Here is an 18,500-nt window from a genome sequence, read left to right as displayed (position 1 = left end):
CATCTAGACAAAATAAGCCTCCCGACACAGTGCGTTTTGTCAGAAAAAGACTGGGAAGTAATATGTCAGCAAGGATATAAAACACTCCGGGGAGCTAATTTTAAACGAATGTCCTTTCTCTCCCGCTGGATGGCATATTACTCCCCGGAGGCCTTGTAGAGAATGTTCAATAAAAAATTTTTTTTAAAAATAAAAAATAAAAAAGTGTCATTTACAATACCAATCGCTCAAACTTTCCTAATGCGAGACCTATTGCATTTCCAATGCTTGTTTACTGTGCAGTTCATAAGTTACAATCCTAATGTAGCACAGTGGCCTATGAACTGTCTTCAAAGAGCTGCATGCAAACTGCATGGCATAGGTTAGAATGTTATGTTTTTTTCCCCTGTCTGAGGGAATCCCTGGAGAAGGAGGTCATTGGGGAGGCGCCCAAAAATGTTGTTGCACTGAGCGCCATAGCGCTAATGCCAGCTCTGAGCGAGTGAGTCAGTGATGTCTGTCACTGTGCTGTATGAGAATGATATACAATGTTTAGTACTGTATGGATAGAGAAAAGGGGTAGTATCACAAATAAATTGTGTTGAATAGTGTTTATGTAACCTAGTTACACTGGCCTGGCAATTTACACTGACTGGTCGGAGACACCAACGAATGTCATAATTTGTCCATGGTACTGCAGGTAGCTCAGCTGCAGTGGTCAAAAAAGGAATAAAATCATGTAGGATGTGAGGAGGTTGTGAAACGTCTTAAAGTTTCTCGTTGCTCATATGGGCGTAATTTCTGATTTTATATACGTTTCTTGTGTCTTCATTGCTTGATTTTTGCTCGCGAGAAAGTGTCACTCATAGTTGTTGAATGTCACTCATAATTACACTGAAATCATTAAAATGTCACACATAAGCAATCTGGAAGCTTGGACGCTATTAAGGACATCAGTATTGGGTGGGATAGGGACACATTTAAATGTCAGTTTTTTATTACTTTGGGAACTGAAACTCAGAATGACCTGCCCTCTGAAAGCCCTGCATACAAGATATTTTAGCATTCAATGTGTTACAAATTTGTTCTTTTGAGTTTAAGCCAAATTCTATGGGGCATAGTTGTTTTATATATATATATATATATAATTTTATTTTTTTATTTTTTGGGAGTGCCAGCCTCATGCTAATTTCTCTGCCCCTTTCTGCTGCCGTCCTTTCACCCTGTATTCATGGGACCCCAGAGATTGTTTTCAATCTCTTGCACTAGCTTTCACGCCTTTGGCGTAGTGGCGTCATTTGAAGCGTGGCGTCTTACGCCATGTGCCCTCGTGCGGCGCCATGGTGCGTACTTTACGTCGCGGTTCTTTGAGTACCTCATTGCTTCTTACGCATATTAGTTTCTGTGTTTTTATACCACGTGACATAAATATTCGGTGAGGTGAACGGGCCTCTTTAATTAGGTAGGACGGGAGCCGCGCTAATATGCAGCCAGGCGTGGTCGTGCTGTTCCAGCGAGTCCATTATCGCCATGATCCACAATGGTTACTGCCCGGCCCGGCAGGAGGCTCGCTGTGCTTGGCATGTGTCACCGAAATGCTGGAAGAGCCGGAAGTGTCGGTGAGAAGCCATAGGGGATTTGTCACTCACTTGCAAACAGTCGCAGCGTGTCTTGTCAGATACGCAATTTATGGGGATTTAAGCGCTCACTAGGGTTATATTTTATTTTTTATTTAATGCGATTTTATATAGCGCAAACTTTACCCGAAGGTGATTTTATATAGCGCGAACTTTACCCGAAGGTGTCAGAGCGCTTTACATAAGAACCAGTTGCAAAACATAAGGATTTAGGATTACATGCGTTACATAAAAGATACACACAGAAACAAATTGCAAATGTACAAGATGCAAAGTCACACAAAGAAGAGACTGGTGAATATAGTTATCTCAATATACATAGGGAAGGGATATGAATGGATATACTCTAAGAGTCACATAGGAATGGTAGAGAGTACAAAGGTCTACTGCATATACTAGTGATTAGAGTTATCTCTATATACATAGGGAAGGGATACAAATGGATATACTCTTAAGAGTCACATAGGAATAGTAGAGAGTACAAAGGTCTACTGCATATACTAGTGATTAGAGTTATCTCTATATACAGAAAAGCAGAGTTCCATTTAGTGGGGTTGGAGGGGGATGTAGTCACAGCACCAAGGGAGGGGCAGAGAAGGGCAGGAACGGGAGACAAACGAGAGAGGGAAGCAGATAGTAATGAGTAAGACAGTGCGGAGTGTGTTAGAGGCAACAGGAGAGACAATAGAAAGGTCTCTAGGACACAGGGGGAGGTCAGAGATCGCTGAAATGGCGGAGGAGAAAGGTAGAAGAAGAACCGAGTCATAAAAAGAAAATGGCGGGGAGCATAAAGGTCCAAGTCCGAAAGTCCAGGAAGAGGGCTGCCATAGCCAGCAAGTCCGGGGGGAGAAAGGCAGTCCGCAGCAAAGTCACAGCCTCATCGTCCATGAGGAGCTGGGGCAGAGGAGTTCAATCCGGAGACCAGGGGTGGGCGAGCAAACAAATTGTCAGGGAGAGTCAGTGCGAGACTTAGGGTGAACACTTGACAGTTTTTAGGTCGAGCCAGACAGCGCTTGTTAGACCATCTTTTGTCTGTACTTAGTGGGGTCTGACTCCTACTACGCTTAGGATTGGCTTTTGTGTGAGGCCATTTAAAAACCGTAGCCTGAAAATGGCTAATGGTGGGTGCATGTCCCACCTTTTTTGAGAACTTCACTTCCAGGAAGCGCACACAGTCCCTGTGTGCAGTCAGGTGCATTATTACTGCTGGCAGTTCCGATTCACTTGCACCCTTGTTTACATTTAGTCCCAGCGATTCTCTAAATGGCCCTGTAATTAGTCTTACTGTCTACGCCGCAATCACATTACCTGTTATGGAAAGTGTTGTGCCTTGTTATGGAAAGTGTTGTGCCTGAGTGTTTACTGTTTTCTTTACACCAGTCAATTGCTGACATGATTTTTTCATTCCTATATCGCCCTGAATCCTAGTTATACGACCACCTGTATTTTATTTCTGTTCTCAGGTCCTGATTCGCATCTCCCGATATTATTGCTCTCTCTGTTGGTCGTTTCCCAAAGGTTAATGTCTGTTTCCTTACCAGCGTTGTTAATTTGTAAAAATACTGCTAATGCGTTGTTTTGCGGCCGCTTCGAATCATTGACCAGTCTTGTAGCATATGCTTGGATGGAATAACTTAATTGTGGGAGTAGTAAAATGTTAAGCTTGCTGTCTTTTGTACAGCCGGGCCTGATTTTGCTTGTCGCACTGTGCACTGCTGTACAATGTCGGGAGTACACGTTTTGTTGTGCTTCCTTTTGTTTTAGGTCTGCATACATTGCGCGTAACATGGTGTGTATGAAAGGTTACTCCAAAAGTCTAGCCAGAATTGCACAAAAGTGACACTGATCTCATAGTGGGAAAAAAATCACCTCAGAAGTTGCCATACAGAGCAGTTTTTGATCCATGGATGAGGTGCAGTTTGGCACCACCAATCAATCAATTTTTATATGTATCAGTTAATTAAAACCATACAAAGGAGATAAAAACTTTAAAAACCACAAGTTAACATGTCCCAATGTGTAGATACAGTTTGTCCTGTAGTGTGGTTTCCGCATTGAACCACTTTAACAAATAGGTTTACAATTTAATTTGGAAGTAATAAGTTGTGTGAATTATGATTTGCTCTCAAAACATAGTACCGACGGTGTAAAGTCTAGTGAGAACTGTAATTGATGATTTCAGAAACCGTTATAGAGTTTTTTTTTTGGGGGGGGGGGGTAATATGTCTTTAAAAATAGTTTTAAGTGCATTAAAAGTAACATTTTTGAGATCTTAAAATTGACGATGGTTGCTATGCTTCATCCAGAGCACGAAGAAGGAATAAAAAGGCACGTCAGAGGATCTCCACTGAGATAATTACAGCGTGCTGGGCCCACAGCTCTTGTTTTTAATTCTCAGTGTTCTGATTGCTGCTTGAGATGCCTAAAATAAGTTCTGCCAAAGCGAATTAACACAGTACTTTGCTGATGGGAAACTGGTAAGAGAACCACACAGTAAGAGCAGGAAATAGAAACCTGCAACCAATAGAAACAAGGAAAGGTATAATAACAAGCACAAGGACCAATAAGAAGTGAAGAAAAATTGTAAGCACTTTTGAGATATATTTAATACAATGTATTTCACAAGTTGAACACAAGTGTTGTGCAGGTGAAACCTAAAAAGTGAGTGTAGTCAAACCATGAAAAGCACGCACTACCTAGTGCCCCCGGGGCGCAAGCAGGCATCCACTGCCTCATCTTCCTGTGTTGTTCGTAAGCAGCAGACGAGCAGTGCTTTCACTTTAAAAAAACAAGTGTAGTAAAAGCATGAATGCAAACAGGAGTTTGGCAATGTTGCTTTCTCCATGTGGCAGTCTTTCTCTGGCACCACAAATCTGTATGTGTGACAGGCGTCACTTGCAGGGTGAGTGTTGAGTTTTGAAAAAAACTTGGCCCGTTCATCCGTAGTCTCTTAGTTGCCCTTCTCTTTTGTTTTAGTTTGCCCCCGGGGCACAAGCAGGTTTTTGTGAAGCCACGTATTCTTACCTAGAACTGTATAAAGAAGGGTCCACGAACCAGAAGTAAAAAAAAAAAAAAAGGCCTCAAAGTCCGAGCAGATTAATTTAATAAGCTCTTCTTGGAGGCAGCATTACAATTAACCGCTGGAATAAAGATTAAACAGAGGTTTTTGCAGATTAGTTATCCTAGGTAGTGGTTTCATTTTAATTTAAAAATGGATCTCCCTAATGGTCAATATGGAACAAGCGCAGTGTTTTAAACATTGATTTTGTGTGACGTTTGTAGAATTTAATAAAGCACTATGACATTGTACAGGACAAACTGAGCCTATGTTAGGTATAACATGACAGATATAAACTTTTTCATGTAATCAAAACAGGAATCTCAGTAGGTGTTGTATGTAGTGGCAACCTCTGACCCACATACTCGAAGACATGGGTCGGTTGTGAAATTACTTTGACATTGGACCTGCTACTTTTTGAAGTCTGGTATTGCTGCACCTGTTTGCGACCTTTAATTAGACAAACTATATGTTGTTGGTTTATGGGAAAGCTGTACAACATTTTAGCAGGCACAAAACACTTGACCGCTCTTTTACTGTACTGTGGAAAATGTAGATTGTATTCACATCCAGCACTGCAAGCACAACCATTTATAAGCTTAAAACAAGTCATTGTTTCCTCACACAATTCTCCCACTATGATAATGAAGATAAAGAAGGTGATTTTGAGTCCTTTAAAAAAACTGTATAAATACATTGTTAAAAAAAAATTGCTCCTTAGCGTTTAGCTGTAGGTTGTATGAATAATACGGAAATCACTTAAGGCAAGCATTCTAAGACACTCAGTCACTTCGATGCATTTAGACCCATTTAAAGTTGTGGGCTAAGGACTATGCCTTTCCATGACAAATCTCCCCATTGAAACACACAGACAGGACTGACCATCCATCAAATATGATGACCAGCTCCTTCAAGTACTTTTTAATAGCCACTCTTCCTGGGAGTCTGCTCTTCTTGTGAACCACGCCTGTTTATCCACCCATAGAGAGACTGTACTACATTATATCAACTACACATTTCCGAAGGCAGCAGACTCCGGGCATACCACTCCCCACTTAAGCACCACTCTGTAAAAAGCAACTCCTCCACATCATGAGAAACATAAGAAAGAGTCAATCCAAATGAGATATTTTATGTCAAGAGAATATGGGGTGACAAACATAAATGTAGGAAGATCTGAAAACTCATTTCCCAACGTTCCACCCAGAGGCGTCCAACCACAGAAGTCAAGGCTGATCACTACAAGACCAACGTCTGTGAGGCATCCAGTGGAAGAAGGGCACTCTTTAAGGCAATCAACCAATGTGTAAACCATCAGATATTCAACTGGGCGACTTAAAAACAAATACACAACAATCATTACCTTCATCGAAGTCAAGATTGGCAAAGTCTGAAACCACATGAACAAAACAATTTCATTACACTACTAAGTAAATACTCCCCATAGCATACACAAGCAGATCACCTTCAACCACGTCTCCACCCCTGATGTGTGAATTTCAGCTCAGACAAATGTTTTATTTAATAAAATACATATCTGGTGTATATCCCGGATGACTATAAGATTGTCAAGACATTTATGGTGCACACTTTCTTAATGGATGCCGTTAGGCAGATCTTTCTAGAAATCTACATCCTAATGATTTACTAATGTTTATGCTAGAAAATGTCCCATTCTGATTGAAGAACTATAATGTGGGACACTGGAATTATGCAGCAAGGGAGGTTCATATTATGCAGCAGGGTTGACTACATTATGCAGCAAGAAAAGGCAAATTATGTGATGTAATGCAGCAAATTTTGTGACATTACTACTTTAATATAGTGTCATTTTTATGTTCTGTGCTTTCGAAATCTATTGTATTAAATATATCTTAAAAGGGACTTACAACCCCATTTGTTCTTGCTATTGGACCGTGTGCTTGTCACTTTACGTTTCATCGTTTCTATTGGTTTTAGGTTTCTAGCAGGATTTGAAAAATCATAAAAAGTTTACTAAACCTGCAGGCCTGGTGTCTTAAATAATCTTCTCAAGCGATTTGTAATGTTCTTATGGCCAATAAACTGGTTTCAAATGATGACATATTTGAGCACCTTTAAATGTGCAAGTTCATCATGTGTTCTGTACAAAAAAACTCTTGTTTGATTTATTAGACTAAACTTTCTTTTCGTATATAATACAAATCTAGCCAGATATAGGATATACATGACCCCTGACTTGCCTCTTAGTTCATTAACAGCATTTTAATCAGGACGGGTAGCAGAAATGTTTCTCAAATCCTGTTTAAAAATGATCACTTAATACATAAATAACTAAAGCATGAAGTGGTAGCACACTGTCGTTTGTAATCAGCAGATTTTTAATTGAAATGGCTGCACACTTTCTCACAGACATTCAGCTTTACTGATAAAACGATATAGTGTACAAACACTATTGTTTGGAAATAGAGTTTCTGCAAATACGTTGCATTTGGACATCACCAAGTAAAGTGTTCTGTTTTGTTTTGCTCCTATTTAACTGTTTGTTTACATCAAACTTCTTAATTACAAAAATGTGCTTTTGTAATTCCTGATATATTTTGAAATATTTGTATTATTAATTTACATGGTATTTATTTAAACGTTATGAGTTAGAGAAAAATAACTGATATCTTCAGACAGCATACTTGACAAAAACCTTTTACTCCTTGAAAAGACAGCAAATGTGTCAAATTAAAACAAGATTTAATGGCACCTTTATTACTCATTCACTTTCTGAATGAGCAAAACACCTGTTCTTTCCTGCCTAAGTTTACTTGCCAAATAGGACTAATAGGTGCTAAAAATAGCTTGACCTGATAAAATTCTACTCGCAATTGCGAGTGAGCGAGTAGCTTTTTCGAGGCCTGTCTATTTCCTGTTCGTCTCTTGTGGTTCTCTATCGGCAAAGTACTGTGTTAATGCGCTTTGGTGAACTTCTTTTACGCATCTCAAGCAGCGATTGGAACACTGAGAATCAAAAACGAGAGCAACACCCTCTCTTTAAAATTACAGTGCTCCCAGAGTAAGCATGGGCGGAAAATCCGATCTGCTCGCGGATTTTGCGGATTTTCGGTAAATTCGCAATCCGCGAACTCATGCGAATTTACCGAAAATCCGCAAATTCGCACGCAGCGGATTTTTTTGCTTGGTGATACAATATTGCGGCGTTCACTTACCGTCATTCAGCGTTTGCCGAGTTGTTTTTCTCGATATTTTGCGAGTGCTGCGCCATTTTGGATCTTGCTGCGGGATCCCGCTGGAGTTTGGCGACGCATCGCGAGAGTTTGCAATTGCAAACATGTAGATGCGGCGGGCAGTAACAATCTCGCACTCGCCAAATTACAAAAGTTGCAATTCTGCACAAGAAATCCACCAGCAAGCAGCATAAACCTTCTGAAAATGATGATTTTTATCAGAATAACTCCTCAGGTTGACATTTGCCTGCACTGTTTTGGATTTGAGGCCTTTTTGACTTTCTTTGGATCACTTTTGGATTAGAAATCAACTTTCACAAGTACGTTTGTTTGGGGCGTTACACTTGCTGTTCTGCAGAAAAACGAGTTTTGCAAAACTGAAAGCACTCAGCAGGTGCAAAAGTTCACTCATCATTAGTAACCATTCCCTGTAGTGCTTCCTGAGGGGCCCCTCCAGAGTTCAGTTGCCTACGTACAGATGCTGTTCTGCAGAAAAACGAGTTTTACAAAACTGAAAGCACTCAGCAGGTGCAAAAGTTTAAACTCATCATTAGTAACCATTCCCTGTAGTGCTTCCTGAGGGGCCCCTCCAGAGTTCAGTTGCCTACTTGCAACTATTTTATGACCCTGCTTTGACCCTCACAGCAGGCTCATAGAATAGCTACAAGTAGGCCACAAAGGTCCTGGGAGGAAAAAATTTCACTGCAACAAAAAGCAAATTACAGATAAGGAAGCAGGTGCCAGACAGGAAATTTAAATTCAGTGACACATTAATCAACCCCAAATTAATTCATGTCAGTTGAAGCAGGGCAGGTGTGCTTGCTTTCCCCCCCATAATCTACAGTGATGAATGAGAGGGTGGCAGTGATGTACCAGAGGGTGGCATGGGTGAATTAGAGGGTGGCAGTGGTGAAACAGAGGGTGCTGTGAACCTGTGATGATGAACCAGACGTAGAAACAACAAAGTCGCGACCGTTGCCAGCCGACAAGTAAGTTCGCAATTGCGAACTGATACAAAACCCTCGCGAACTGGCAAAAACCCTTGCGAACACAAAAAAAAATCGCGAGAGTTCGCGGATTTTGCGGATTGCGAGTTCGCAAATAAGCAAATTTGCGAACGCCAGATTCGCAAAATTCGCCCGTGCTTATGCCAGAGTGCCATAGGCTCAGCGCGCTATTATCTCAGTGGAGGTCTTCTAAGTGTCTTTTGTTCCTTCTCTGTGCTCCGGACCAAGCAGGCACTACCTAGTGCTCCTGTGGTACAAGCAGGCACCCACTTCCTCATCTTCCCTTGTTGCCCTTAAGCAGCACATGTGCAGTGTTTTCAGTATAAAAAGCGAGTGTAGTCAAAGCATGAAGGAAGCAGGCAGTACCTATTGCCCCCGGGCACAAGCAGGCATCCACTTCCTCATCTTTCCGTGTTGCCTTTAAGTAGCAGACGAGCAGTGCTTACACTTTTAAAAAGCGTGTGTAGCAAAAGCATGCATGCAAATAGGAGTTTGTAAATATTGCTTTCACTATGTGGCTTGCCTTTCTCTGGAACTTCAAGTCTGTATGAGTGACGGGCGTCACATGCAGGGTGAGGATTGCTTTTTTTTGTTCTTGTTTAAAACCTGGCCCATTCCTCCAAGTACAAGTAACTACAATGCAGAGAAACCAAAAGGAATGCGGCACACAATGGCACGCCGCAAATATCACGCTTTTATTTGTACTGTTTTACAGGCTAGAGGATGACGGTTTGGGAGGGAGAGATTCTGTCACCATTTACTTTTTCTTTCCAATAACAACAACGACTGTAAATCTCTCCATAGCACCCTTTGGCTCTCTAACGACTTCAAACTTCCTAATACATGCTCAGAGTTCTATTTTACGCCCAGTTTACAGGTTTTTACCCTTCTGTGCCCGGTTTGCACGTTTATATATATATATATAAAAAATTTGCTTACCAATTTAGCGCATATTTAGCATTGCCAGTGTGTCAACCATGCTTCCTATAATATTGAAATATGGATAGTACTGCTGTGGATGGGTTAAAAAGCTTCACATTTTTTTTCTTGATAATCAAGTTTATTGGTTTTAAAGAACAGATCTCAAAATACTTTGGCAGCGATATCAAGCACATTATACGGATAAGGTACAGTTGTAAGAGACACGACAGACTTGTACATCACTCTTTAGGGTAAAAAACGTGCATATGGTTATTTCTGTACAGGAAACACCCACACCCCTTAGGGTAATAGATTTAACCATTTACCCCAAATTTTGCCAAAAAGCTCGGGGCAGCCCCGGGCCTCAAAAAGGGGTTCTTCTTGAGTTCCACACCTATCCACCCCGTCGCGATTTCCGTATAGTAGGGGTGCTTGACATGAGACCATAGTGCTGCTATATCTCGCTTTGCCACCGCCACCGCTGTTCCAAGGAAGTGCTTATTGACCCAAGATCCATCAAGGCCATCAAACACACCCAGGACCAGACCTATTGGATTATGGGGAACCGTCCACCCCAGGGTCAGTGTGAGTTCCAGTTCCACTCCCGCCCAGAATGGTGCAAGGACAGGGCATTGCCAAATCATGTAATAGAAGTTTGCAGGGGCGTGATTGCATAGCGTGCAGATCAGGGAGGGCGCAGACGGGCGCTGTGTAGGCCCGCAGGAGTGAGGTATGCCATGTGTAGGTAGTAGAGTTGGACTAGACGCAACTTGGAAGAGGTCGTTAACCTCTTCGCCGCTAATGACAAGGGTAACTCGTCATGGACTTTCCATTGATTTCAATGGAAAATGAATGGAAAATGGCATCAGTGCCTTAGCAGCCAAGTGGTTAAGGTCTTGGGGGCCATGAGAGCGTCTCTCCAGTCTGCATCTTCTAGGGGGCCCAACCAACCCTCCCAACGGGCACGTAACAAATCCAGAGATGCGGGACCATTGTTCACAAGGGAGCGATAGATCTGCGACCCCGCCCCCTTACCCAGGTTCCCCATCATCACTTGGGCCTCGAGGGGACTAAATTCGGGGAAGGAGGTGGGAGACGGAATATGCACTCGAAGGGCATGCCTTAGCAATAGGTATTTATAAAATTGGGAGGAATGGAGGGAACAGCGCTACTGTAACTCTGCAAAGGTTCTGATGTGGTCCCCAACCCAGACGTCCCCAAGAAGTGAGATCCCAATGTGGTCGCATCAAATGAAAGCCCGGAGAGACGAGGTCTCCCGCAGCAAAACACCACACCACAAGGGCGTCTGTCTGGTTAGTTTCCCGTCCCATTTCGTGTGGCGCAGGGCTGTGCGCCAAGCCAAGAGAACCGTCCTTATGATGGGGAACGTCTCAGAGAGCACACCATTAATTAAGACCCTCAACTTAGGACTGGAGAATAAGACACGGATGAGGTGCCGAAACGGAAGGCCGAAACCCAACACCGCTAGCACGTCCTCCAGATAGCTCCAATCCACCATATCAAATGCCTTTTCAAAGTCAATGAAAAGCAAGGCCAGGTACGGGGTGAGATGGTGGAAGTGTGCAAGAGCGATGTGGAGGCGGTGTATGCAATGCTGGGTACCCCGGGCGGGCATGAAACCGCATTGGTCTGGATGGACCAAATCATGCAAATGGGGGCGGAGGCGTTGAGCCACGGCAGTCGAAAAAGATTTTCACCTCAGTGTTGATGAGGGAAATGGAGCGGTAATGCGCCCAGGCAAGGGAAGGTGGCTGTGTCTTTGGGAGGACCACAATAGTGGCCACGTCCGTCTCTGGGGAAAAAGACCCTGTGTCCACCACATGTTTAAACAATTCCAATAAAATTGGGACCAACATGTCGCGATAGGCCTTATAGTATACTTGAGGATAGCCATCTGGTCCTAGTGTCTTACTGGAGTGCAGGATCGAGATGACCCGTGTATCTCTTCCGGGGTGAGGGGGGGATTCAAAGTCTCTGAGACCGTCTGGGAAAGGCGGGGCAGCTGGGTACTTGTTTTGGACAGCAAAGCAGCCAGGGGTAAAGGGCAGCATTATAGCCCTCAAATTGTATTGTATTGTATTTTTGCATTTGTAGAGCTCTTTATCACCAACATGTCTCTAAGCGCTGTCAAGAGAGAGAGGCACGTTCTGGCCTGCAGATGTGAAGAGATTAGCATTTTGGAGAGATTAGCATTGGGGAGAGCCCCAAGCTTCTGAGCAGGGGATCGTTTTTAGCTTCTTCCTAAAGGGGAGAAGGGTGCGCTCTGGTAGTTTATTCCACAGCGGGGGGATGGAGGTGGAAAAGGCTCTGCCCCCTTTGGAGGTAAGCCTGAAGCGGGGGCATGCCAGTAGGCAGGCCTCTGAGGATCGTAGCACCCTATTCGGAGTGTAAAGTTTTAGGCGATCTTTGATGTACATGGGAGCTTGGCCATAGATGGCCTTATGCGCAATGCAGAGGCCCTCGAACTTAGTTCTCTGCTTTACTAGGAGCCAGTGCAGTTGTTGGAGGAGGGGAGGGGAGTGGCGTGGGCCCCTCTGGGCATGCTGAATATTAGCCTGGAAGCATTGTTCATGGTGACCTGGAGTCTGGCAAGTAATTTCTCAGGGAGGCCTACATACAAGGCGTTTCCGTAGTTGATATGTGAGATTATCATAGCCGACACAATCAGCCTGAGAGTGGAAAAGGTCAAGAGGGGGGCGAGCTTATGGAGCTGTCTCATCAGGCCGGCGCGAGTTCCTGCAACTGCAGACACCTGCTGAGTCATGGACAGATTAGCATCAACTTTTTTTTTTTTTAAACTTAGTTTTTATTGCAGATGCACAGATATGAAAAGGGTGACAGCGGTAGCATAATTCAAGCATGTCAAATACATTCCGGATATATGTCTTACAGCCCCCAACGTTACATCGATATATAGTCCATAAAGCAGTCCGATTAAATCTTCGGGTTACACTCAGCGCATCCCCGCCTCAATATAAGCAGAGGGTGCATTAATCACCTGGGCATCCACTTTTCTGTTTTATTTTAGTTAAACTCCCCCCCCCCCCCTCCCTCCCCAACAAGTTCAGATGTGAGTGCAACGTTAGCAAAACAACCGCTCAGTCAAGGTCGAACAGCACAAGCACAGTAGGGGCACCTACAGATCTCACCTACCCCGACTCCTCCCTCCTCCCTCCTTTCCTGAAGCCCATGGCCGGAGAAAACACTAGGCATGCATAGCGGAGTTGATATGTAGTGTCCATTCCCATCAAGGTCTTCCCGCCGATCTCCCCCCTCCCCCAGCCCCAGGTCCTCCCACGGGTTCTCCCCCCCCCAAGTCCACCATCGAGCCCATGGTAGTGCCGCCATTTTGACCAAACCTTTTTGAACTTATTCGGGCATCCCCTTGATTTGTACGTCACTCGCTCCGCCACCATGTAGAGGTCTAATCCCTTTCTCCATTCACCTACAGTGGGTATCGTCTCCGCCCCCCAATACTTGGCAATGTCACGTTAGATTAGCATCAACTTTGATGCCTAGGCTCTTAACGGCCATGGCTGGGACTGGGTCGGCGCCCAGTTCCTGAGGTCAGAAGAGGTTGCTCCAAGGGTTAGAGGCGGTGGTGATGGCCAAGACCTCGGCCCAAAGGCTTGGGCGATATCCCGAGAGGTGAAGTGATGGACGCCGGTCACATCACGGACCTCGGGAATGATGCGGTTGGCTTTGGGGTATTAAACTAGGTTATGAAGTAATTTGCAATTTTTATCACCCCAGCCGTATACGTGCTCCATAGCATTTTAGCGGATTCCAGCAAGATCAATGCAAGTTTCCGGGCGGAGTCAGCTCTTTCAGTATAAGCCTGCGCTGTCTCCTACTGTGTAGCGCGAGCCTCCAGCCTGTGCCCCTTGTATAGTGGCCTTGCTGGCCCCCCACAATTTACCCAGCGAGGAGACTGATTACGTATTAATCAAAAAATATTGCCTCCGTTCCTGTCCGAGGGATTCAACGGATTCCGCATCCTGTAGAAACCACGCGTTCCTCCGCCAGGCCGTACGAACGCCATCAGGGGAGTTCCCGAGACAGAGGGAGACTGAGTGGTCCGAGATGCCTCGGGCTAGGATTGTAGCCCCGGACATCAACTGACAGTCGGGGGCTGGCAACAGGAGTAGGTCGATACAAGAGTGAGTATGGTGGGCCGCCAAAGTGTTAGTATACTGTTCCCCACGGGGATTCCACACCCTCCTAGCTTCGCAGAGACCCAGGACGGAGGACCAGTCAGAAAGGCGCTTAGCAGAGGCAAGACGGGTTGCCGAGGGAGCACCTGTCGTGTCGCTGGAAGGTTGCATAACGGCATTGAAGTCGCCTCCAATGACCGTCAGACCCTGAGGAAAGGTGGAGACTACGAGTGTGAGACGTCGAAGGGCAGAGGGCGTTGTGGCGGGGGTATGTATACACACAAGAGATTAAAAGGATGTCCTTCGATCTTGCCAGTCAGGGCCACGTAGCGGCCTTGTGTGTCCGTCTCAGCCTGTGCCAAAGTGAAGGGGAGCCCTTTACGAAGCAGTATGGCCCCCGGGAACCTCGTGTGAAACGAGAGTGCCAGACCCTGTCGAACCCATAGCGGGCGAGGAAGGTGCAGTGATTGCCCAGAAGGTGTGTTTCCTTTAGAAAAAGTATATCAGGAGCATGGCGCTGAGTGCTGCGACGTACAGCAGATCGTTTTGTATGGTCTAGTAGGCCATTGAACTTCCACGAAAGAATGAGGAGGTGTCTAATTAAGGTGGACGTCATCCGAGCAGGTAGTGTGTATAAAGAACAATGCAAGCAGACCCAGGTCCCAGGGGAGGTAACACCTCACAGCCGAGGCCTGGGGGTGAAATTTGTGTGGTCTGTTAGTCTCATGTCGTCGGTGGCATGTGTGCATAGAAGGCTACCAAGAAAAACAAAAACCAGCAGCCCGTAGGCGGCTAAAAACAATAAACAATTGGGAGACAACGGTCTACCCACCCTCCCACGCCCCCCAACACCCCCACCTTACACTTCCGAAAATGAAGCATCTGTCGACCTGAAAAGGAAACACCCTAAAACAACAACATACAAATGAATCTGAGTGCTAAGCTAAAACGGTTAGCAGAACATGAACGTGGCAGAGATGGACCCTTCCATGTAGTCAGATAGAAGATTTGTTAACTGCTGCAAGCACATTTGAAACAGTTAAACCACCAAGGAATACAAGTAAGTCTGGGAGCTAATGGGAGAAACAATTAGCAGAGCATGGTCGCAGTGGAGATGGACCGCTCCTAATGTATAGATATGGAAGCGACCTCAGCTTCAGGAACGATTTAGGAGTACGCACCCCATGCCTTTGGACCCTGAGTTCAAACTCCCTCATCGTCCCCGGTTCCACGAAGTGCGGGGCTCCTCGACAAGTCAGTCAGATATGGCAGGGCGCAGTGTCTCGGAGGGATCTGGGATGCGGCTCAAGTCAATCAGGGAGCCAGTCGGGCTGGAAGTTGCAGACCTCTGAGATAAAGCATGGGAAGGGGGCCGCTGGGGCACTGCACCCGGCGATCGGGAAGCTTAATCGCGACGGTCACCTTTCTTGCGGGACCTAGTACGGCATCTCTGGGGTTTAGGCAGGGTTGGATGAGGCTGCGTAGGCTCTCGTCGGGCAGGGGAGGAGACCGGTCAGTTCTGGAGGGAGCGTTCCTCCGTGAGCCAGGCCCAGGCCTCCTGGGGGCTATCAAAGAAGAGCACCTTTCGTGAAAAACAACTCTGAGCCGGGCCAGAAAAAGGAGACCATAGCAAAGACCCAGGTTACAAAGCTTCTGCTTAACATCATCGTAAGTTCGGCGTTGGGCCTGCCCCTCCCTGGTGTAGTCTGAGAAGACCATGATCTTGTTCTTTTGGAACACCAGCGGACCCTGCGCTCTAGCCACCCTGAGATGACGCCCCTGTCCCGGAAGTTGAAGACCCTCGGGATAATGGGCCAGGCGGGGTGCCGGGCAGGGGTCAGAGGGCCAGGGAGTGATGGGCACCCTCAACTGCGAACCAAGGGGAGAGGGACTCTTTGGGCATCCAGGATCGCACCCAAGTCTCCACAAACATGTACGCATGGCCTTGTTCAACCCCTTCGGGAAATCCTATGAGGTGTATGTTGTTTCTCCTCGACCTGGCGTCCTCAGCCCGACGGTGGAGTTCCGAAGTCGGGGTCTGGGTCTTGAGTTGTCTTATATCATCCTCGGCCGTGGAGATACGCGATTCCGCTTCTGTAATACGTGCTGTGGCGTTGCGCAGGTCTTGGCGAATAAGGGCCATATCTACCCTCACTTCGCCAATCGTATTTTCAACTGAGGCCTGCAAGGTGCCTATCGCCTGAAGTATAGTGGAGAGATCCCCCCCAGCAGGGCAGGAGTATTGGACGCCCCTTCTCTTAGATCCCTTTCACTTGTGGTGTATTGATCCATTTTGGTTTGGGTTTGAGGGTTAGGGTTCTGCAGGGTACGGTTCCTGCCCATCGCCACCAAGGGTGAAGGTCGGCCACTGCATGGGCAATGGGGCGATCAGCAATTTCAGAGAGGAGGGGGGAGGGCCCGACACCGGGACTGTCGATACTCGGTCCCTGGCGCTCAGGTCAGCCCCTTCAGAACCCCGTGAACCTCCGCGGTAAACCAATACACATCCAAGGCCACCTACCCCCGATCCGATGCCACGAGCAGCAGCGGCTGGTACCCTTCCTGGCCCCAGAAGGAGCGTCAGTGAGCCAGATATGAAGGGCCCCAGGGAGATGGACCATTAATCTGCACCACGGTGGGTGATAGTCAGGCCCGCACCTCTTCCGGCCCGGACAGGCGTCCCGATCAAGGAAGGGTGACGCCCCCGCACCGTCCCAGGGGGGAATGTCGATGAACCGTTGACAAGGGCCTAGGGAGGTAAACCCCTCAGTCCGCACCCGGGTGGGCGATAGTCCGTCCAATGCAAGTGTCCGGCTCCAGGCGTTAGAGGGGCCCTTAAGGAGCAGGACACTCCACTGGGGAGCAGCCAGGTCGAGGTGGACAAGCAGCAGCAGTGGGGGGGCCAACAGCACGTTCCCACCGCCCGATAATGGCAACCGAAGGTGAGCCCGCAGCAGTAAGATGTCCTCAACCAGTGGATGGGGCTGCGGGGAGAAGAGGGAGGGTTCAGCTTCACAGGGTTACGCCACCGACAGGGGGCCAATGCCAGGTAAGGATGGTCAAGCTGGCCCTCACACCGGCCATTAGTCTCTTGGGAGCACCACCAGAGATTGGGCTGAACAAAGGACTCCCTCGCCGCTACTCGACAATGGTAGCCGGGGCCAGCACGTCTTAAGTGGGCGTCTATGTGGGGGTCCCCTCAGGCCAGGACCACCCCCCACCAATTGCAGGTACGCGCAGAGGTGCTGAGTAAAGCAATGAGGGGGGGCCCTCAGCGGTTTCCTCGCCCCCCCACACCAACCCCCAGCCGGTCCAGCAGTCCACTCCCCACTCCCCACTCACCGAAGGTCCATCAGCGGAGGCCGAATTAGGATTCGCTGCTTTCCTGAGGGTCGGTGGAGCAAGGGGGAGCTAAAGTGTGTGGAGGACATCGTCTCAGGAATAAATGATTCGGCCGGTGTAGGGGAGGTCTGGCAGATCCAACTCACCCCACGGACCGGCAGTCACAGGGAGGCACCCCAGAGACGCGTGGTGCAAGGAGGAGGGGGGTGAAGACAGCGAGGGAGGAAGGGGGGCAGGAGTGCCGATGTCACCTTGCCGCCCGCCATGCGACACGATGGCCTATCCTCTGACCCCGGACCCCACTCACCGGCAGTCTGATGAAGGAGGCCACAAACGAGTCCCAGATGCCTCCAAAGGTCGGCCGCCCCGGCGGCAGAGAGGAAGCCGTAGCACTCATGCTGATCTGATGTGGCAGAGAGGTTCGGGTTCAGGCCGGCCCAGGCGTCCACACCGGGGGAAGACCGCAACAAAGAGCTGCCAAGATGAGGTATCCACAGCTCCCCGGATAGCCTCAGGAGGACCCAAAAGCAGCACCTCCTCACCAAGGCCAAATGGTGGCAGCGCTGGAGGTCGTGGATGACAGGCCCGGGAAGGCTCCCCTCCCACAGGCCCACCAGAAGGAGCAGCCGGTGTCAGGCCAAAGAGGGTGCACTGAAGGAGGCCGGAAGAGAGCACTGCTCACGTGCCGCTGTCCGACAGTGGCAGCTGAGGCCGGGCAATCCTCACCAGGCAGCGGGTGCGTTCAGGAGGGACTCAGGCCGAGGCCCCCAAAGGCAGCAGGCCAGGCCAGGTCAGGGGACCAAATGGAGACATCTGCCTGACCTGGTGCAGTGCCCCAGGTTCCGTCCGCCCCAAAGTCGGGTCACTCTCTGCGGTCGCCCCCAACGGCGTCCAGCACCGGTGCGTCCAAAAGGAATTCCTGCACCAAGGAGTGTCCACAGTGCAGACCCTGGTTGCGGGACGAGCCGTTGGGCCCCAGGCATGGCCACCAACACAGTGCAGTCGGGGAAGTCGGGCCCTCCAGTGCAAACGTCAGGCCCAGGGACGGAGGGCTGATGGGGCCACCTTCTTGAGGATCCAAGGCAGGAGAAGAAAAAGAAGCACCTCTCGGCGATTGGCACTCCGATCCGCTCGCTAGAGGGATCGGAACGGAGCTGGTGATTCAG

General features: G+C 47.6%; 1 protein-coding gene across 1 annotated transcript in view; it reads left to right on the top strand.

Annotated features, from left to right (window-relative positions):
* The first annotated feature begins 1,400 nt into the window (after positions 1 to 1,400).
* The window catches only part of MEI1 (meiotic double-stranded break formation protein 1), a 3,731,473-nt gene continuing 3,714,373 nt past the window's right edge, over positions 1,401 to 18,500 (top strand). The window contains exon 1 of the mRNA XM_086963480.1: positions 1,401 to 1,598. Coding sequence (XP_086819606.1) covers positions 1,464 to 1,598 — 135 coding nt within the window. The 5' untranslated portion in view covers positions 1,401 to 1,463. The remainder of the gene's footprint in view (positions 1,599 to 18,500) is intronic.

This window comes from Lissotriton vulgaris, chromosome 1_1 (genome assembly GCF_964263255.1).
Source record: "Lissotriton vulgaris chromosome 1_1, aLisVul1.2, whole genome shotgun sequence".
Taxonomy (NCBI): Eukaryota; Metazoa; Chordata; class Amphibia; order Caudata; family Salamandridae; genus Lissotriton; species Lissotriton vulgaris.
The sequence above is the reverse complement of the archived record's forward strand: the minus strand, read 5'-3'. Positions and strand labels throughout refer to the sequence as shown.